The sequence below is a fragment of the Sorex araneus genome, chromosome 5 (genome assembly GCF_027595985.1).
Source record: "Sorex araneus isolate mSorAra2 chromosome 5, mSorAra2.pri, whole genome shotgun sequence".
In the NCBI taxonomy this organism is placed as follows: Eukaryota; Metazoa; Chordata; class Mammalia; order Eulipotyphla; family Soricidae; genus Sorex; species Sorex araneus.
The window spans coordinates 91,649,752-91,671,312 of record NC_073306.1 but is presented as its reverse complement, the minus strand read 5'-3'; the positions used below and the strand labels follow the sequence as shown (position 1 = coordinate 91,671,312).

The 21,561-nt window shown below is 46.9% G+C and overlaps 1 protein-coding gene across 1 annotated transcript in view; it reads left to right on the top strand.

The window, feature by feature from the left end:
* Window positions 1–13,835, top strand: part of PTGFRN (prostaglandin F2 receptor inhibitor) — an 81,892-nt gene extending 68,057 nt beyond the window's left edge. Inside the window, exons 7-9 of the mRNA XM_055140227.1 lie at window positions 3,843–3,950; window positions 9,037–9,342; window positions 10,676–13,835. Of these exons, the coding sequence (XP_054996202.1) occupies window positions 3,843–3,950; window positions 9,037–9,342; window positions 10,676–10,842 (581 nt within the window). The 3' untranslated portion in view covers window positions 10,843–13,835. The remainder of the gene's footprint in view (window positions 1–3,842; window positions 3,951–9,036; window positions 9,343–10,675) is intronic.
* The last annotated feature ends 7,726 nt before the right edge of the window (window positions 13,836–21,561 follow it).

Sequence of the window (21,561 nt, the reverse complement as noted above, 5' to 3'; positions counted from 1 at the left end):
ACTGTACCTCACAATGATTCACTAATAAAAATTTGAAAAAAAAAAAAAGAATCAGGCTCCACAACCCTCTCTCTGCTTTCCAGAAAATCCAGGGAAATTCCAGACTGTTAGTATGTGGAACCTTTTTTAGTTTGCCTATTCCTAGCTACTCAGAACTGGGATCAGGTAAATGGGTTCTCAGATTCAGCTTGATTTGAAGCTGCATTATGCTCTCACCTAACAACCGTGCAGAGATTTACTTTTTCTCCCCACTCATTAATTTTTAGGTTTTGCAGAGCCGTACTAGGCTTTTTGCTCTGGGTTCATTCCTGGCAGTGGTTGGGGGACCGTTTGGTGCCTGGAATTGAACTGGGGTTGCCCATGTGCCAGGCCAACTCTTTAACCCCTGTACTTCATCACTGTCATCACTGTCATCCCGTTGTTCATCAATTTACTCGAGCGGGCACCAGTAACATCTCCATCCATCTCAGCCCTGAGATTTTAGCAGCCTCTCCTTACTCATCTTTCCCAACAATTGGAGGCTCTTTCAAGGTCAGGGGGATGAGACCTGTTATTGTTAGTTTTCAGCATATTGAATGCACCATGGGGAGCTTGCCAGGCTCTGCCGTGCGGGCGGGATACTCTCAGTAGCTTGCCGGGCTCTCTGAGAGGTATATGCATGTAGGTATTAAGGTGAAATACACTGCAAATAACACAAATGCAAGACAGAAGGATAAAGTCAAAGAAAATTAAAACAGTAGTAAGTAACAAACACATGGGAGACACTTAGAGATCTGATTTCACCTCTAAGATGATAGTGTAAGAAATATATTTGGTGATCAAATATAAGCAAAATTAAAAGAGATAAGGGTGGAGTGATTTTACAGTGGGTAAGGTGTTTACCTTGCAACACTTGCAACAGCTGACCTGAGTTCAATCCTGGGCTCTCCCTATATAGTTCCCCCCACCAAGCCTGCCTGCCAGAAGTAATCCCTGAGCACCACCGAGTATGGCCCCAAAACACATATATGTATATGAAATGCCATGGAAAATAAAGTAATTCTGGTGAGGAAGTCAAAGAACAAAAAGTCAGCTTTGAATAATGTTGGCAATTCCTGGAGAATTTAGAACAAATAAGAAAAAGGTAATAAAATATCATAGAAAAAAATCATTCCCAACCTGAAGGAACTGCCTAAGAAGAGCACATGGGTTCTTAGTTTTCCTTAAAAATTAAGTAAAAGGGAGAGATGCAGATCAAAACAACCATGAGATATCATCTCACACCACAGAGACTGGCCCACATCCCAAAAAACAAAAGCAACCGGTGTTGGCGTGGATGCAGGGAGAAAGGGACTCTTCTTCACTGCTGGTGGGAATGCCGACTGGTTCAGCCCTTTTGGAAAATAATATGGACGATTCTCAAAAAATTAGAAATTGAGCTTCCATTTGACCCAGCAATACCACTCCTGGGAATATATCCCGGAGAGGCAAAAAAGTATAGTAGAGATGGCATATGTAGTTCTGTGTTCATTGCAGCACTGTTTACAATAGCCAGAATCTGGAAAAAAACAGAGTGCCCCAAAACAGATGACTGGTTAAAGAAACGCTGGTACATCTACACAATGGAATACTATGTAGCCGTCAGAAAACATGAAGTCATGAAATTTGCATATAAATGGATCAACATGGAAAGTATCATGTTGAATGAAATGAGTCAGAAAGAAAGAGACATAGAGGGGCTGGAGCGATAGCACAGCGGGTAGGGCGTTTGCCTTGCACGCGACCGACCCGGGTTCGAATCCCAGCATCCCATATGGTCCCCTGAACACGGCCAGGGGTGATTCCTGAGTGCAGAGCCAGGAATAACCCCTGTGCATCGCCAGGTGTGACCCAAAAAGCAAAAAAAAAAAAAAAAAAAAAAAGAAAGAGACATAGAAAGATTGCACTCATATGTGGAATATAATGTAACTGAGAAGTACAAGTTGGCAACGATGCAACTTCTGGCAGATATCTCTCTGGACTTAGTTACTAAAATACTAAAGTACAGAAACCCAAAACCGAGAGGCCACTAAGTGTGGTCACTCGACCTCATACCTCTTCATCCTCAGCAATGGAAAACAAATTATCTAATGCTTCCTTTTCAGCAGGTCTGACTTTAGGGGAGAGACTCTCCAAACAATAATAGTGAGTTTTGTTGAAATATTGTATGCAATCAAAGTGAAAGTAAAGTGAAATTTATTAGTTACACAGGCGGGGGCGTGGGGGGGTTAGGGGTGTGGGGGTGCGGGGTGGAGCTATACTGGGATTCTTGGTGGTGGAATATGTGCACTGGTGAAGGGATGGGTATTCGAGCATTGTATAACTGAGATTTAAACCTGAAAACTTTGTAACTTTCCACATGGTGACTCAATAAAAAAATTTAAATTAAAAAAAAATTAAGTAAAAGGGGCTGGAGTTGGAGAGAAGATACAGCAGGTAGGGCACTTGCCTTGCATGTGGCCAACCTGGGTTCAGTCCCCAGCATCCCATATGGTCCCCAAGGCCACCAGAAGTGAAACCCCTGTACTTACAAAAGAAAAAAAGAACACGCTTCTCTCTGTCCAAGGAGCCACAGGTAGACATAAAAATTAGCAAGTCACTTGTTTATGCACTATAGACACACCTATATAAAACCCAGCTCTGTAGCAAATATTACCAAATTCTCATGTATTCAGTCTTTACTCGTCATATTTTGTTGCTCGTTTGTATGCTCATGACTTTATACCTCAAACCTTAAAGGGAACACCATTGCCTCGCAAGGTACATGGAACTCAAGCATGGGCATGGTTCTCTCGAAACATCATCTGGTCTTTGGAAGAATAGGGGTCTTTGTTTTGAGGGGGTGGTTTGGGGACCACATCTAGTATTGCTTAGGGTTTCTTCTGGTTCTGCACTCAGGGCTTACTCTTGTGGGGGACCATAGAGGGTGCTGCTGGTGATCGAACTGGGGTTGGCTGTGCGCAGACAAACATCTTAACCCCCCTACTGCCTCTCCAGCACTGTAAAGGGGTCTTTTCAAAACTAGTCTGATTATTCATCATGTCCTCAGAAAGTGTACAAGCCAGTGAAGCCTAAAGCATGTAGGGTTGATATCCAGCAGAACTGTATTTCTCCTCACTTTAGGGTAACGATTACTGTGGCCTACTGTGTCACCTCTACCACTGTCAGTATCCCAGGACACTCTCCCAGGTTCCTTCTAACCCACCCCCTCCTTCTCCACATATACTTCATGGCCTCGGTTCTGTTCTGCAGTTTGTTTTCATTGGACACAGTGCATTAGTGCATTCTCCCTTGGTTTGTTCCTTTCTTATTTCGTGTCATTCCAGAGTTGTCTTTCTCCTGTTGATTTATTTCACCAAATATGACACCTCCCTACCCCAGTTCTGTCCATGTTGTAGCAAAGACAAGACCCCATTTTTCCTTACACCTGAGTGAAACTCCACTGTGTATCTCTAAGGTGGGGTGTGTGTGTGTGTGTGTTTCTGATGCCTGCATCCCTCTGAATTGAGAGAACACAACCCAAGAACTCACACTTTTGGTTTTTTGGGGGTTTTTTTGTGTTTTTTTTTTTTTTGGTTTTTGGTGGTGCTCAGGGCTTATTCCTGGCTTTGTGCTCAGAGATCACTCCTTGTGTGGCTCAGAGATTCCAGGCATCCAGTCCATGTCAGCTTACAGCTTACATGCAAGACTAGAACTGGAGGCAGTTCTCGAGTTCATAGTCCTGTTCCCAGAAAAGGGATCCTGTTTCCATGTTCCTGAGTGCACCTAGCTTGGAACTTCAAGAAAAGTGTGACAGAATGATGAGACCATTTTCTTCCCTCCAGGTCCTACTTTCAATGTCTCTGTGCATTCGGACACACCATCGGTCATCCGTGGAGAGCTGATCAAGTTATTTTGTATCATCACCATGGAGGGAGCAGCTCTGGATCCAGGTACCTCTGCATTCCTTCTCCTTCCTCCTTGTTGTTTGTCTCATCTCATCTCCACTGATGCTACATACTTGTAGAATAAACAGAGCTCTCCAGTGGATGATTCTGAAACATATCCAGCCAATTGCATTGCAGTTGTCAGGTGGGCCCGCTCTGGAGCTGGTTCAAACTGGTTTGAAACCCACTAAGAGAATGCAGTCCCAGCCCTGCGGTCTCGTGAGCATTCATCCACCCGGCTCCACCAATGGGTGGGTGCTGTTCTAGAAGCCAGAAGGCGAGTGAATTAAAAAAAAAACTTCAGTCTGTCCTCAGGTCACTTTCAATCCAGAAGGAAATCACTGTACAACACAGAGTGGAATAAATGAGAAGCCACTGAGCCTCCAAATGCCACCAGAGTTGAAATTCTGAGTGAATCTTTATAATGTTTTCTCTGCAGAAATAACTAGTATGGCTCACAGGATGCTGGAAATGGTAGGTGGCCAGTCTCAGGAGGCCTCTGCCATGTCACTCTTAGGCCCTCTGGGCATGAAAGAACATGAGATCCACTTGAGTGTTGCTGAGTAGGGCCATCCCACTTCTGCCTGCTCTGTGGAACCCTGGGGAACCCGGGTGGCAGTTGGGATGGGGGTGAGAGCTTTCTCCACAAGCTACTAGCGGGGTTAGGCACAGCCCATCCTGAGCAGCACCGTGGCCTTGCTCAGATCCACCCTTTTGAAAAGGCCAAAGTGTCCAAGGTTCTCAACCACTTTGAGCCTGTGCCTGGGCAAAGCTGGTGTGAAGGAGCAGAACCTAGACAAGCTGTTACCAAAAAGTCTGGCTCCAGCCGGGATCAAAAGTCAGGACCCTATTTCAGGACCACTGAACATTGTGAAGAGTCCAAGTAAGAAATATTTAGGGCTCCATGTACCAGGAGGGTTCAATGACACTATTTCATTCTGCAAGCAGTGAAAGCATCTGTATTATCAGGAGGGAGACTAGTGGCCAGGCTGGGTCCTGGTGAAACTTGATTTCCAAATTCAGCTGGTGGGCGGAGGTGGGCCCACATGCCGGTGCTGACTGGCCCTTGCTGTTTGCAATCAACCTCAGCTCTCTCTGGGAGCCTGAATGTGGCCATCCCTGGAGCTGGGGGAAAGGAGACATGTTTGCTGGGAAATGAAAGGAAAAATGAGAAGTCCCCTCCAGCAGTTAGCCTGTTCCTGGAGGTGGAAGCAACAAGCAGCGTTTCCCAGTGAGGGGCTTCTCCAGTGTCTGCAGTGTGAAGGGTTGAAGACATCCAGTTCAGAAGTGAAAATAGCATCTGGAAGATAGCACAGAGGTTAAGGCAGGCCTGAGTGCATCGCAGCTGCCCTGTGTGATCTCTGGCACCACACATAGTCCCTGAGCCACCCAAAGAAAACAGTGAAAATAAAGGTAAAAGTACATGAGGCTGCTGAAGGTTTAGGAGAGAAATCATTTTCAGAAGAACTAGATACCAAAAGGCCAGTCTCCCTCTTCAGGTTCATTTATGACACCTTCCAAAATAAATTTCTCAATGCCTGTTCTCAGCAAATTAACAGATCACTGATTGTGCCCTTACTATTCAAGTCTTTACCACAAGGGTAATTACAGAAGCTCTAGGTAGCTGTTCTGCTGCAGATCACAGTTTACTAGCACTTTTCTCTCCATACTGTGTGAGAGGAAGAGTCTGAATAATTAACGCAAGTCATCAGAGCGGGTTCCCTCACAGGTTCCACAGGCACACAAGGAAAGTCCTCTGGGGCTGGGCAGGTCACCCTGGGAGGGAGAGAGTGGCTCGTACTGCTGTGCCAGGTGCCCAGAGGACAGGAGACTGTGGTCTGTTGGAGGTGCTGTCCTGGATCCAGACCTCCAGAAGCTCAGCCTGAGACCAGCATGCTGGCGACAATGTTGGAGAGAAAGCAAGAAGAGGGAGTGAGAGAGTCCAAGTGGAGCAGAGACAAGCCAGGTGGGGCAGTGGATTGAAATGGGGCCTGAGTTGTTGACACCAAGTGTGGGTCCAGGCCCTGATGTCACTTGCATCAGTCACATTCCACAGACAGGTGACTCTGGAATCATCAGGAGAAGGCCTCTGTTAACTAACACCAGGCCTGGGAATAGATGCCAGGTGAGGGCTCTGTAGGTGGTACCAGCTCAGGGCCAGGGAGTCGTGGGCAGACTCTGCTCCAGGTGCATGCTGGTGACCAGAGCCCCTGCAGGCCCCATCGAGTGGCACAGGTGTGCACAGGACAGTGCATGTCTCACACGCATGTCCATAGGGTGGATCGATGCTGAGGACTCATCAGAAGCTCTCACCTGGGCTCCATGGGTGTCCTACAGGTAGCCCTTACAGTGCCTGAGGGCTCCCTTTAAAGCTTGGGGGAGGGGATCAAAATTATAGTCATGCACTACCTGAGAAATTGTTTTGTGTCCCACTGTTATTAAAGCAAAAAGTATAATGTTCTTCACTTGAACTAATCAAATACAATAGATTATAAATTGTGTATTGTAAATAAAAGTTCACTCTGTGAGTGCACATTTTGGTAAATATTTATTTATGTTAGCATTTAAAAGTTTAAAAAATATGCATTTGACCAGGATAAATGAGGTATGTTGATCATGGCTTTGCTTTATACCTTGATATTAAAGCTGATTTTTCATCCTGGTATTTAAAAAAAAAAATTATAGTCATGCAGAAGAGAGAGCACAGTATTGGAGCATACCCTTCACCTGTGCAAAACCCTGAGCTCCCAGTCCCCTGTGACACCCCTGCACTTTGAGGCATGGCTCTGGGCACTGCTGGGTGTGGACTCTGTGGGGTTGGGTTTGCTTTGGTTGTTGTAGTGTTGGGGATTGGGCCCAGGGCCTCATGCACATAAGGTATGAGCTTTGTACCACTGAGCTCCATCCCTGGCCCTGGGTGTGGATCCTGTCAAATAGGATTTTTGGTGGTGTGGGGCTCGGGGACTCGCTCTTCCTCATATGATTTAAGAGTTGTATTCTTCAAGTTGCATAGATGTCAATCTGTGGTGATATGGAGGTTTGTGGCAATCAACTTATTGGGCATCACTGTGTTCCGGGTGTTATTCTCAGCATTTAGAAAGGGAACAAATCTGACCAGGGCGCTCTTATCATTCCATTTTACAGAAGAAGAGTCTAAGTCCCTGGGAACTTGAAACATTCATTGGACTGTCACAGCTCCTTGGGGCTTGCCATCGCTTGAGAAAATACAGCTGGACTGAAGGCTGGGTCTGGGCACAAGGACTGGGTATAATCATGACCTTTGGCCTTCAGGAGCCCCCTGAACCTAAGGAGACAGAGCCAGTATTTCCTGAGTGTGTTCTAGGCCCCCTGTCTCAGAATCCAGAGTGCATGAACATTCCCTCTGTCTCCAGGGAACTGATCTGTTTGACATGAAATGACCAACAGTTTCATTTTATTTTTAAATGTCCCCATAAGTAGCCAGGGAGGAAAATCTGGTCTTTTGAACACCAAAGTATAGAGTAATCTTCCTGTATGTGAACCTGGGTTTGAGATTTTCTTGGGCCCTGGGCATTTATATTGTTGTTTTGGGGGTGATTGTCAGGGATCATTCCTCTTTGGGCACAGGGACCATATAGGGTGCTCAGGATTGAACTTATGGTTCAGTGTCTTACCTGCTATACAATCTCTCAGACCACCCTGGTCATTTTAGAGTACACTGAAAAAAAATCATCTTCTGGCTAATTTGGTGGGAATCTTGCTCTTACTTTTGACACATTCTTTTTGACTAGGTGAGCGTCTGAATGTCATTGAATTGCCTTAGAAGGTGCTGTTTGAAGTTAAGAGTATCTTTATGCAGACTATTCTTTATAGCAAAAATTATGTTCTTTAATTTTTTGTGGGGGAGGGAGTTTGAGTCACAGTCAGCGATGCTTACTCCTCTCATAAATGATTCCTGCCTGGCTTCATGCTCAGGGATCCCTCGTGTCTCTCCCTGGGAGACCATATGTGGTGCTGGGGTCAGGCAGGATTGCCTGAATACAAAGCCAAGCCCCTAACCCCTGTACTAGTTCACTGAATAGTGAATTTTATATGGTATATGAGCCTTGTCACATGAGTTTGAGATAAAATAGTATTTGTGGGCCAGGGAGATGGCACGAAGGGCTGGAGTATAGGCCTTGCATGTGTGAGGCTATGAACTATAGTCCAGGTACCACATGGCTCCCTACATAACCCCGGGTCTAACCCCCAACACTACCTCATCCCTAGAACCAACACATCACCCACCACCAGACCTCCACCACTGGGCAGAATCCTGCCTGACTGGCCATGGTCCTCAGCACCAAAGGGCGAGCCCCCACGTACACTCTGTACAGAGCAATGGGTTCATGCAGTGTCTGCAGGTCCTTCCTGGCCTCTTAGAGGACCTCAGACCCAGCACTGCTGGTGTCAGGGGTGACAGAAAGGAGATGAGGTTCCAGGTACCACCACTCACCTATCTTATTTCTAATGTCCATTTCAAGTCCCTGTAGGCCAGTAGGGCCTTCAATCTGCAGAGTTCTCACTAGGCAGGCACAGTGCTCTCCAGGACTTCTACACTCTGTTTGGTTGTCTCAGCTTGCCTGTTTCTCACCCCTCTAGCATTTCCGTAGGCAGGGCTAAAAGCCTCAGCACACAGTGGCCACTGCACCGCCCCACTCCCTCCCATTCCTTCTGATCTCTATGACTGCCAGGGCCTTCCCCAGCTGAGAGATGCTGGCTGAGAAATTGGAGGACTGATTTTCTTGGGGAGTCTCTGGACAGCAAGCGGTAGTGCCTGTTTCAGCTGTAGGGCCCCAAGTTTTCCAGAGGGGACATTTGGAGGTTCTGCTAGTTTTCTCTGGCTGGGTAGGGCAGGAGTATGATGAGGGGGGCCGGACTCACACTGCCACTTCTTAGCAAAGTGACCTCCAACATGGTTTCTGTTTCTGTGACTCCAAGAAGAGGGGTGCAGGGTGCGCCCCCTTGGAGGCAGCAGGGAAGACAGCTGTTGGATGTCGCTGTCTGAAGAAGGGGTCCCACAGGCTCCTTCTGCCTGTGGCTGATGCCAGCACTTTGGCTTCCTGCCCTACAGATGACATGGCCTTTGATGTGTCCTGGTTTGCTGTGCACTCCTTTGGCCTTGACAAGGCCCCAGTGCTCCTGTCTTCCCTGGATCAGAAAGGGATTGTGACCACGACCCAGAGGGGCTGGAAAAGTGACCTCAGCCTGGAGCGCCTAAGTGAGCTGGAGTTCCTTCTGCGTGTGCATAGCTCAGAGGACCAAGACTTTGGCAACTATTATTGTGCTGTGACGCCATGGGTGAAGTCGCCCACGGGTTCCTGGCAGAAGAAGGCAGAGATCCAGGCCAAGCCCATCTTCATAACGGTGAAGATGGACGGTGAGCACCTATGCATTGGTTCATCTCCACCCTGTGGCAGCCCCATGCAAATGCTTTTTAAGACTTCTGGAAAGATTCTAAGTGCTTCCCTCCTCTATAAATGCTGCCAGACCCACTTTGCTGTGCTTGAAGGTTGGCACAGAAGCTGCTAGGCAGGGGCAGAGACAGGCTCTGGAGAGCAGGTCTGGGCTGCATGAGAGGTGGTGAGTGGGCTCCTGACACACTGTTAGCTCTGCTGCTCAGCAAGTGGAGACTCCTTCCTTCCAGTGTCACTGATGTAGGAGACTGTGGCAGGGCAGGGGCTGTGGAGAGAGGAACACCCATAGTTCCAGTGGCACCAGAGTTAGCCTTGCCAGGTGATCTGGCACCCAGTGCCCTGCGCACCTCAGGACATGCAGAGTGGGTTGTTGCCTGGTTAACAAATGACACATCTTCTCTACAAAAGCATAGCATAAACGTGAATTGAAAACCAAAAGCAAAATCTCCAGTGGAGAGCATTTGAGCACAGGTGCTCTCTAAGACTGCCTGACTCTTTTGACTATGGTTCTCTAATGACATGTAGTTTGGGGGAAACTGGAACGTGAACCCCAGCTCCATCAGAGGTGTCTTAGCCTTGTTGATCCTTTGTGCCCTGTCTTGTAAAATGGAATAATAACTGCCATGATGGGGAGGGGTGTGGGAATTAAAGTGCATGAAGCATCACTCCTCCATAGGCCTGCCAGCCCTCAGGCCCGTTGGCGCCTGGAAAGGGTTCTGAGATTTGGAGCGTGAGAGTGAACCATGTTTGCACATGCCTCCACCTCCTCATTCCTACTGTGTCTGCCGCAGAGGAGCGCCTGGCTTGAATAAACTCCATATGAAAATCCAGTCTCCACCCCCACCCCCCAACAAGTCAGGGAGTGATTATTCACTTTGCTAGATAATTTACTATAGTGCTACTTAAAATAGCTCCCTAGCACACTTCAGTCTTTTGATGCATAGGATTGATTTATGCAGGGTTCTTTTTTTAAGCATCCATCTGCTGTTGGATGTGGGTGCCCTTATACTGACTTTTTAAAATCAATCTTCTGCCAAAACCCTAAGAAGCAAGATGATATTCAAAGAGAACCAGTGAAATCTCTTTCTCCTTCTTACCCCACCCTCCCCCAGCAGATCTTGCTCATTTTAAGGACATATGTGGCTAAGCTGTTCCTGTCTTAAGTGGACACAGTGCAAAGGACAGCTGTGTGTGCAGTGTGTGATGCACCGGGTTGTGGGGGGCAGGGTGGGAGATGGTGGTCTTCCCTAAGGCCCTCCGTCTGCAACTTACCCTTCTTCTCTGCCTTCCTTGCAGTCCTGAATGCCTTCAAGTACCCACTGCTGATCGGCGTGGGCCTGTCCACAGTCATCGGGCTCCTGTCCTGCCTCATTGGCTACTGCAGCTCTCACTGGTGCTGCAAGAAGGAGGTGCAGGACACCCGGCGTGAGCGCCGCCGCCTCATGTCCATGGAGATGGACTAGGCCAGTGATGCAGACCCTGCAAAGGGACAGGCAAGAAGGGGACCTCAATGGCTGACTGCAATGCGTGACACTGAGCCCAGTCCACTGTAATCTCAGGTGGGCTGTTACCACTCCCACAGCACGCCAAGCTGGCTGCGGGACCTGTTTACCAGCACCCAGCCTGCTCTTCATGGTACTTCACACTCCAGCCAGCAGTGTGTGCGCGGCTTTCGAAATACTTAATGTTCGTCTAATTTTTTTCTCCTACTGGTTTTGGGGATCCTCTGACTTGTGTGTTTTTCCCATTCATTGCAAGGGGGTGGTGAGGAAGGGGTGGTGACATTCAGAGTTCTGAGTCTTGAGTGGGCATGGAGGTACCTGCGGGGGAGACTTGGGGCCAGGGGCCAGCCTCCGTGCGGGTACAAGCCAGCACAGACTTGAACTGGAGGCTCTGGTCTTCTTTGCTTTGACTCGCTGGCCCACCCCTCTTCATAGGGGTTTTGATGACCCTGGAAATCTCACCTTGGAGCATGGCTTTACTCCGTGAGCTCAAATATATTCTTCCTTTTTCTCTTTGGCTTCCTCACCCCTTTCCCACTTCTTTTGTATTTGTTTTCTGCGAGAGTGCGGAAGCCACCGGCCTGGAATCTGGAGTTTGGCTCTCCACCAAGCACCTTATCTCGCCACCTTCGCCTTAAGAGTGAATCTGAAGACAAATATGACTCCCCCACCCACCCACCCCCCACTCCCACCTTCTCTATCCAGATTGGAAAGGAGGCTTGCTGGGAGGAGGAGGCAGGCACAGAAGGATCCTGGGAGCTGGGCTTGCAGGAGAGAAGGCCCGTCTACTAGGGGACTGCCTGATACACCATGTATACTTCACAGGCTGCTGGGGTTCCTTCATGCAAAGGCTAAATTGCTGCTTGCAAGATTGACAGACTTCACAAGACCAGAAATTGCCTAGAATAACCATGCATTTTCCATGACTTTTGCTGTCCTTCAAGTCTTTGACGAGCCCCTGCAGGGGTGATTGAGGAAAGGTGCATTTTGCCATGCATTTGATTTTTCACAGAAAACAACCCGGCAATTTATGGTCCTGTAAAATGGCTTCAAAGGACATGAGGGAGCAGTCTGTTTGCCCCTCTGTGTCTGCCCTGGGGAGGAAGAGGAGGAAAGCTGCTCCTCTCCAGCTCCCACTCCCCGGAGGGTCTCCCCTCTCTTTGTCCCTCCCAACTCTGACCTTTAGGAAGCTGCCTGGGTGCCCACAGCTTCCAGGCTAACTCCTGCTCTCCTGGCAATGCACCCTGCTTTGATCCTGTCTGCCAGGGATCTGACACCACTCTGTCTTCCCAAGAGGAAAAAACATGCATTTGTTCTAAGCAATAAAGTCCTGCAAACTGATGGCCATTCATGTGCGGCTCTTTGTCTAGTGGGCTAACTAGCCGCACCCCTTCCAGCTCCCTTCCCACTCCCTGGCCTCCCCTCACTCTCCTGTCCCCCATTCACTCTCTCTAAGCACCACCCCACCCCCGGGAGGCAGTTCGCTACCAAGTCTTCCTTTTTATTTATTTTGTGCCCAGAGGAGACCTCTTAGGTCTCAGAAACCAGCTTCTGTGCTCTTAGTCGCAGCCAAAGTGGATCCTGGGCGCAGCATAAGCAGGCAGAAAGATGGGCGGCAAGTTTGCCCCCCAAAGTGTGAGCAGTTAGAGGAAGAAGGGAGGACTCTGAGCACCCTGGACCTCAGGGAGTGGAAGTGAGAGCACGTGAGACAGGTGCTGTGTTAGTGATGGCTCTCTGAACCCTGGCAGTCGTCATGTTTACAAGAAAATTCAGGATTATTGTTATCGGGGGTCCTTCTTGCCTAACATGAAGGGGGCTGTGCATTGTTCAAGACCAGGTGGACTGGAGTGTGTGTAAAAACACAGGAGGTTCTCAGCAGGTGCCCTGCATGGCTGAGGGGACCTCCACACTCTTCAGTGGAGGCCTCAATCCCCACCTCACTCTCTTCCACTGGGCAGGCACCATGCCAGGGGCAATCCCAGAGTGCGAACCAGGGACCTTGTGCCTCCATGGGACTTAGCCGTGCCTGGGAGTTGAGACGTTGGGAATCCCTCTTTTGCTGTAGCAAATAAGAGCACCTCATAGAAAGTGCTCTTCTGGAAGTGTATCACCCAGAGCCAAGGGTGTGACCAGGGGCAGGAACAGCCTTGATGCACACGACAGACTGACTTGCACTTCTGAATAGAAAGGAACTTGATAACTCGATGCAAAGTGTTGGGTCTCCTCCTCAATCTTGGAGGAGGCACCAGGAGGGAAGGTCACACAGAAAGAACCTGAGCTAGACTCAGCTGGAAACTTCAAAATTGTTTCAAAGTGTTTACTTTCTAATGTTTACATACACTATTCACTTTTGAGGAGAAAAAGAAAAACCTGCCTACTCTGACTTTTCAACAACTTTTCCAATTTTTTCACAAGATGAAAAACTGAGTCACCAACTGGATTGAAGTCCTAATTTTGAATTTTGGGGGCAGATGCTCCCCCCCACCCCACTTTCCCCTGGGATCCTGGCAGAGGAGCTCCCTGCGCTCTCGCTTCTCACTTTGCAGACTATCTGCAGCCATGATCTTGTCACTGACATCGTGCGCCAAAGACTGAGCCTTTTGGGCAGAAATAATAAGCAATACTTCATGACTTGCAACTTTAAGAAAACTTTTTTTTCCTAGCTTCACAGATGACAAGGGAAGAAGGGAACTGGGATTTGGGTAAGTTCTTCTCCACTGTTTGACCAAATTCTCAGTGATAAATATTGTGTGCAGATCACTAGGAGAAAAAAGTTGACTTTTCTTTTTTTAGCGTGGCACATAAGGATGGATCTGCCGGATTTTATGTAGACAAAGAAAGGGTCTTGTGTATTTTTTGTCCATATCTGATGTTATACAAACTAATTGTTTTATACTGTGACCACAGATATTATGCAATGCACCATTTTTTTAATTTCATTAAAGGAAGATTAATTTAAATTGAAGTTGTGTGAGAAATTTGATATGGGCTTCTGTTCTCCATTCATCTCTTCTGCATGAGGGATGGGGGCTGAAATCCAGTTGCAACTTTTGTGCCTTCTGGTCTCTGGCTAGTGTTGTCACTGTTCATCAGGGAAAAAGAAGTAGATTGATCAGGAACAATATTGAGGTTCTCAGCAAGTTGGAAGGTGAGGGCTGGGATCCTGCTATTTGTGGAAGGTTTTCAGTTCTACAGTGGATTCTCATGACCTTCTTGTCTCCTGTCAGGAAAGGGAGAAGTCAGTATGTTCCTCTCTGCAAATGCAGAAACAAAGCTCCAAATTGTGTGGCCTGACCATACCATGACAGGAACTGATATCATTTCATACTTATCCCCTGGAAGTGGTCTGGTGCCAGATGAGTACAGAAGATCCCTGAGAAAACCACTTCTTTTCCAGGCCTCTGGCTTCAGGAACCTGAGCAGGAAGGAGGTGCAGGAACACCAGCTTCCTGCAGCCCCCAAGCAGCCAGTCAACCTGGGCTGGCTTCCCATTACCATCTTGTGTGGGTGACTCGTTTGCGTCGTCATGTGGGATCACATTGGGCACTGATTACGAGCCTTGCCCAGGCAGGGACTGACTCTGTGTGGAAATGAACAATCATAGCGCGGCTGTGGGACATTTTGCATCACTGTATGCTTCTGCAAAACTGGGGACTCAGCTAATTCCAGAATGCTAAGCCAGGCAGAGCTGGGCTTAGCCACTCCCTGCCTCTAACCCAACCAGTCTTTCCTCCATTTAAATGAACACAAAGCAGAAATGAGTTGGCCTGTGTGTTGGGTGCCTTCCCAGAATCACCAGCCACTCGCCTCCCTGCCCCCAGGCCTTGAATCAGATCTTTTTGTGGGTACCTAGCCTTCAGGTCCCAGAAGGGCACCTCTGGGCATCTCCTCCATGAGAGGATTTCTCTTTGGTTGTGGCCGGCTGACAGAGGTACATGGACAGGGGCAGCACATGTGTGACAACAGTGGACACTAGGATTTTTTTTAATTTACTTTATTAAATTGAGAAATCATGATGTACAAATGATTTCAGCTTGAGCCTCAAGTGTGAGTCTCCTGTGGCTCACTGCCAGCAGCTGGATGGTGTGTCAGGAGCCAAGGGAGGAGGAGATGTCTTTGTGACCAGTCTGTTGATGGAGCAAGACGGGTGAGAGGAATGAGAAGTCACCCACAGAACCTGGAGAAGGTCACCACGGCAGGATGTGCTGAAGAAAGGGTTCCTCTGAAAAGGAACATCTGAAGGGATGAGAGATGCTCCTGGAAGGGGAAGCAGAGGAAGAAAGAATTCCTGGCAGTGATGACTCTGGCTGCCGGATCAGAACTACCAAAGATCAAGTTTGAAGAAGAGCTGAGCTGTGTCTGCTGTTCTGAGCCAGGGTGTATGGGAGGAACCAGACCAAGTGGCTGTGTGTCAGATCACAAGCAAAACAGATGGAGGAGGGAGGGCAGAGGTGTGAAGAGTTGAAGGGAGTGGAAAGCTTCAAGAGGTGTCTCTGGGGGGTATGGTGCTGCCAGCAGGTCAACCTGTACCTTCAGGGAGAGTGCATCAAAGGCTGGTGGTGCCTTCAGGTTTTCCGATACCCCAAAATTGCCACTGTGCCTTTGGCTGGACCCCAAAAACTTGGGGCCAAGTTTACCAAGAAATTAAACAGCCAAAAGTTAGGTATGTGGGAACCACACTCACAAACCACCTCCAGCTATACGAGCTCATTTATTGGCCTTATTACAGAGACCCATAAATAAATCTTGAAAGAGATCAAAAGCCGAAGTTAATCTCAGACCCACACATGGCTAAACAGACCCGGGTAAATCAAAGCGGGACAGGTTAGTCTGTGACCAGCCCAAGCAGAGCTCCTGGTAGCTGCTTGCTTTCACAATCCAAAATCGCTGCCATCCCCCTGGCTTGACTCCACTATCTCAGAACGGACCTCACCAAGATATAATCTACTGAAAATCCTGGTATGTGGCTTTTGTGGTATGTAGATTTCCTACAAGAAATCTCCCGGCTCTTGTAGTTGAGATGAGCTACCTTCTCCCCACACACACACTTCCCAGTACCCCTGGAAGCACTGGCAGTCACCCCCACAAACCAACTCCAGCGCCACTAGGTAAGCTCTACTACCAGCCTTGCTTCGGGGACCTATAGATAAATCTCAAAAGAGATCAAAAGCTGCAGTTAATCTTGGACCTGCACATGGCTGAACAAACCAGGGTAAATCAGAGGGAGACGGGTTGGCCTGGGGCCCACCCAAGCAGAGCACTTGCTTCCACAATCCAAAATCGCCACCATACCCCCAGCCTGACTCGGCAGTCTCAGGACGGACCTCACCAAGATATTAAAAAAAGAAGAAAAAATCTGCTGAAAATTCAGGTATGTAGATTTTGTGACTGAAATCTCCAGGCTTTCTCAGGGTCGGGATGGACTATCTTCCCCCCACCTCCCTGGATTTCCAAAAGCCTCTGCAGTCACATCCACATCCCAAAGCAGCCACCCAATTGAAAAGCTACTCCAGGTTTACCATCCCAATAAAAATACTGAATGCCCTGAACAAACAACATGAACTCTTAGCACCTTATTGCAAACCATAATGCACAAAAGGAAAAGGAGAGAGAGAGAGACAGAAAGAGACAGAGAGAGGGACAGAGAGAGAGAGCAAGAAAGAAGTTGCCTCCTATAGAGGGAGGCTGGGGGGTGTTGGGAGATGGTGATAGGGAAACAGGGTACATTGGTGGTGGGAGATTTACACTGGTGGAGGGATGGGTGCTGGATCATTGTATGATTGAAACCCAATTATGAACAGCTTTTAATAGTCTGTTTCACAGATATTCAATTAAATTTTTTAATTAAAAAATAATGTGGAGTTCATGTCCAATTCAATCAGCTTAATCAATGGCTAAATAAATAGCAGTACTCCTACATAAAAAAAAAAGAAAGAAAGAGGTGGCTCTGGAAACTGAGGTTAAAGCATGAGGCAGTTCCTCCTTACCTGCCTTGCTTCCATTGCTGAGGAAACTGGAGGCTGGGCCATAGCACTCTCTATGCTCTGAGGTCACACAAGGGGAAAGGAGGTCATGGGGGAAAACCCCTGGATGCTGTAGGCTGAATGAGCAAGGACATTCAGACCGCAAGTCACTCAGCACTCTCCTTTCTGCATTCTGTAAATCACCAATTTCCAGCTCCGTGGGACCATAGACACAACCTAAGACTGGGAGGCAGATGTAGCCTGCAACAGTTCCCTGGCCATGCCCTGTTGGCTGTGTTCGTGGATTTGTCTGAGCCCTCACCCCCTTTCTGACCTGTAAGATGGAATTAGTAAATACCTATCACATGATGATGTGGCTTATTCCATACAAGTAGTTATGAGAAAATGTATAGCACAAAGCCTGACATATAAAAGTTAGTGTTTAAATATTTATCTAGCCTGGATGCTTAGGAGACCATAATACCACAATTTCTATGATTTTATGAACTTAAATATTTAAGCATTTCAAACCAGAAGAAAGATAACTCCGTTTTATGAATCCTCCAGGAACTGGAATAAAATCTTTTCTTTAGTGTATTTCTGTGTTGCTTTGTCCAGTCTGGGTCCCCATCATCTAAATCAGGAAATACGATGTTTTCTGTCTTCTCTCTTTTTTAAAACACTTCTTTTAACTCATACAATTACAATGCAATGATTTCAAAGGTAATAGAATAATTGTCTCCCTGCTTCTATTCTTTTCTTTCTTATTTTTTACCCTTGACAACAGGAAGCTGCTTTTCCCTCCCTTCTAGAAAAGAAGTGACATCAGCCTGTCAAAGTTAAATTCTGGCAGAAATGGAGTCACTAAAATAGAAAGGATTGGGTGGTGGGTTTGGAGGAACTAGCAATAGGCAGGGATCCAAACTTGCATAGCAGTTACTCGGTTGTGAACATTTCTATGGATGCAGGATACTCTGTACTATTGACAACGACTATCTCTGTGGTCAATGCTATTTCTAAAATACTCCTTTTAGTGCATTCAACAAATAGATTTCATCAACATGCTTTTTTTTTTTGGAGGGCCCATTTCTGTTGGTTCTCACTGTGCAGTGGACTCTGTGCTCAGGCCAGGAGAAGCTGTGTTGCTCCCTGCTTGGTGATGCTTAGGGGATACAGGGCGGGCCACACACCTGTGAAGAACATGCTCTACCACTTGAGCTCTCTAGACCAACATTCCTACTTCTTTTCTACTCCTTTTGTCTCCTATTTTCCTTTCTCTGTTTGTTTGGAGTTTTTGTTTTGTTTTGTTCTAAGGTCACACTGAGTAATACTCAAGCCTCTGTGCTCAATGAACTGTATATGATGCCAGGGATTGAACCCAGCTCAGCTGCCTGTGAGGCAAGTGCCCTGCCCTCTCTACTATCTCTCCCACCCCTTACCTTCTGTTGCCTCCGGGACAGTGACGTCCATATTTTGCAACTCCCTGTAATGAAGAGACAGTTTGTTGAACCATCCGTTGCATTTGGATTTTGCCTGTGGGGTGTTAGCAGGTATGTGTGACACAGATAGAAACTTGGGCCCAGAGAGAGTACTGGGGTCAAGGCCTTGCATGTGGCTCACTCCAATTTGATCCCAATCTACATTTGGTCCCACAAACACCACCAAAAGTAAGCCCCTGAGCATCACCAGTTATCTCCTAACCCCCACTACACAGACCCCCCCCCCAAATAAGTTTTTTAAAAAGAGGCAGAAGAGAGAGCCTGAAGGGCTAAGCATATGCTCAGCATGCAGAAGGCCCAGGTTTAATCCCGGCACTGTATGGTTCCCATAACACACTAGATATGACCATCCCAAACAAACAAAACATACAGTGCTGGTATGTTTCCACAGATCCCTGGGAGCCCTCACTTCACTAAGAAAATGAGCTTTACTGGGGGCATGGGGGACACACAGGGAGGCAACCAAACCAGGACAACCGAAGAAATGAGCAAACCCGCTCACATGAACAGAACCACCCAATGAGCCAAAGGCTTGTGAACAGAAACAAATGCTTTTTGGTTTGTGGTTTTTTTTTCTCTTTCTTTTTTGTGATGATCCCGGGATCAAACCCAAGGCCTCATTTATGCATCACAAGAGCTCTATCTGTGAGTTACATTCCAGCACCAAGAAAAGTAAGTGTTTACTGCCATCAGACCCTACATTTCTATGAATGCTTGTTGCATGCTGTAACTGATACTGTGTATTTATTAAAGGGCAGAGCTGCCTGTGTTCGGTTCAGTGGTCTTCACTTCCCCCACCCCAGGGAGGTCGCCATCTCCGTTGTCCTCTGATCTCCACCTGCTTCTTCCTCCCCCATGCTACTTCATTCTCCTCTCCTCCTGGATCCCCTTCATCCTCCTCCTGGCCTTCTGCACTCTCTCTCTCTCTCTCTCTCTCTCTCTCTCTCTCTCTCTCTCTCTCTCTCTCTCTCTCTCTCTCTCCCTCTCTCACACACACACACACACACACACACACCAATCTTACAGTCTTAAAGGTGAGTCGAACATTAACAAATCAACAGAGAGGTAAAACCACTCCTCCAGGAAATTAACTCAAGGACAAAATCTCATCTAATGAAATTACTCCAGATTACTAAGAGATCTGCTCAAGGGTGGGATCCCAATGAGGGTTTGTCGCTTTCTTCTTTCCTCAGCTAGTAATGCACTTAAATAGTTGTAGTAAATCTGCTTCTAATACTTCTAGCAATGTCATTCTGTATGAGCACAGTAAGAGATATAAACTTAAAGTTTGGTTCTTCCTGAGGACATTCACTATATATTCCAGACCTCAGTCCTCAGGCCAGCTTAGTCTTCCTAACCCCAGCAGGGTTCTAATCTTGTCATAACTTTTGGATCATGACAGCATTTGTCCATGATCATGCCCTCAAATTATAGTTGAGTATTGTGGCACTTTGGCCTGGCCCATTTCAATACCAGGGTAGCTCACAGCTTGCCCTGGATCCATTCAGTCCCTCATCGGGACCCTGCTTTTGGGGTGCTAGGAACTAAGGGCAACTGAGTTGAGAAAGCAGATGCTCAGGAGTATTATTTGGAGTCAATCAACTCCCAAGTTACAAGAGCATATTAACTGTCTTCCTGTGTCTGTGCAGAAAGGACACTGCTTTAAAGTAAACTATGCATAAGACATAACTTACAATACAAGTTCAGTGCTCTTAGAAGGATCTGATCCTGGGGCCGGAGCGATAGCATAGCGGGTAGGGCATTTGCCTTGCACGCGGCCGACCCGGGTTCGATCCCCGGCATCCCATATGGTCCCCCAAGCACTGCCAGGAGTAATTCCTGAGTGCAAAACCAGGAGTAACCCCTGAGCATCGCTGGGTGTGACCCAAAAAGAAAAAAAAATAGAAGGATCTGATCTTACAAGCTAACAGAATCTGATTAGGGAAAAGGTGATTAACCTTTTGGGAAGAAGGGTGCAGAGAAGAGTTTACAGATAAACAAAGGAAGGGGAGTGACTCAGCAGCACGGTGATGGGTGTAACCCAATAAACCTAAGTTCCCTGCGGCAAGGCTGAAAGGACAAACCCAATGTTATCCTACATGATACGTGCATTTGCCTGAAATGTTGATACCTGGGGGTGACCTATATGGTTCCAACTGAAATAATAAAGTACTATACTTGAACCCCTGCCCCAGAGAGATGATTTTAAATTTTCTTTCTTGGAAGAATTAAACTGCCTTAAATTGCTTCCTAAATACCACCTGTGTGTCCTTACCTCCTACATGAAATGTATCTATGTTCATTCTTCATGTAAGAATGCCCAGCCCTGTCCTCTCTGCCTATTTGAATCAAATCAACCCCACTCAGACTGGTATTTAAAACCAGCCCTTTCTGAATGACTTGTGGCTTCCTCCAGTTTACAGCAACCTCTCCAGCCTATTAATAATGAGGGGGTTTCTTGCCTGAACCATTATTGAATATGTAGCACATTCTGCCTTATGTGGCTATTGTCTCATAGTTGCATTTTCCCCCTTTAACTAGTTTCATGAAGCAGACCCCATTTTTTATTTTAAAAAAATTCTTCATGCCTTGAAAGTTACCTTATAAAGGGGAGTAGGGGGCTTTCATGAAGACATTCACATTTAGAAATTGGACATTGTGGGAAAACTCATAGGTATGATGGCTAATGAAATAAATCAGAGAGTAAGTTTAGAAGTTGAAGATTCCCAGACCAAAGTATGTGGAATGAGCCCCTATTCTATGATAATTCCCATTAAATAAAATAAATCCTTTTCTGTTTTTTTAATTTTTTAATTTTATTTTTATTAAGTTGTTTGCGTTCTACATTTTAACACCAATCCCATCACCATTACACCTTCCCACAACCATTATTTCAAATTTTCCCACCACCACTCAAGCCTGCCCCATAGGCAACTGCTTCATAATTTATTTTGTATTGCTTTGTTATAAAGAGTATGAGATGTCTGTAAGGGTCAATCTCACAGTGATTCAACAAAAAAAAAAGTAAAAAAAATAGATATTGTGCTTTTGCAGTCTCACGTTCCTGGAATTCTAAAATTTTAAATAATTGGGGTCAAGAGACATCTCTGCAGTGAGCAGTTTGGATCCAAGACTCATTTGTGAATCTCTGGATCATGGCCATTAATGCGCTTAAATGGTACCCGAAACCAGTTCCTGGGCATGACAGCCAGGACCCC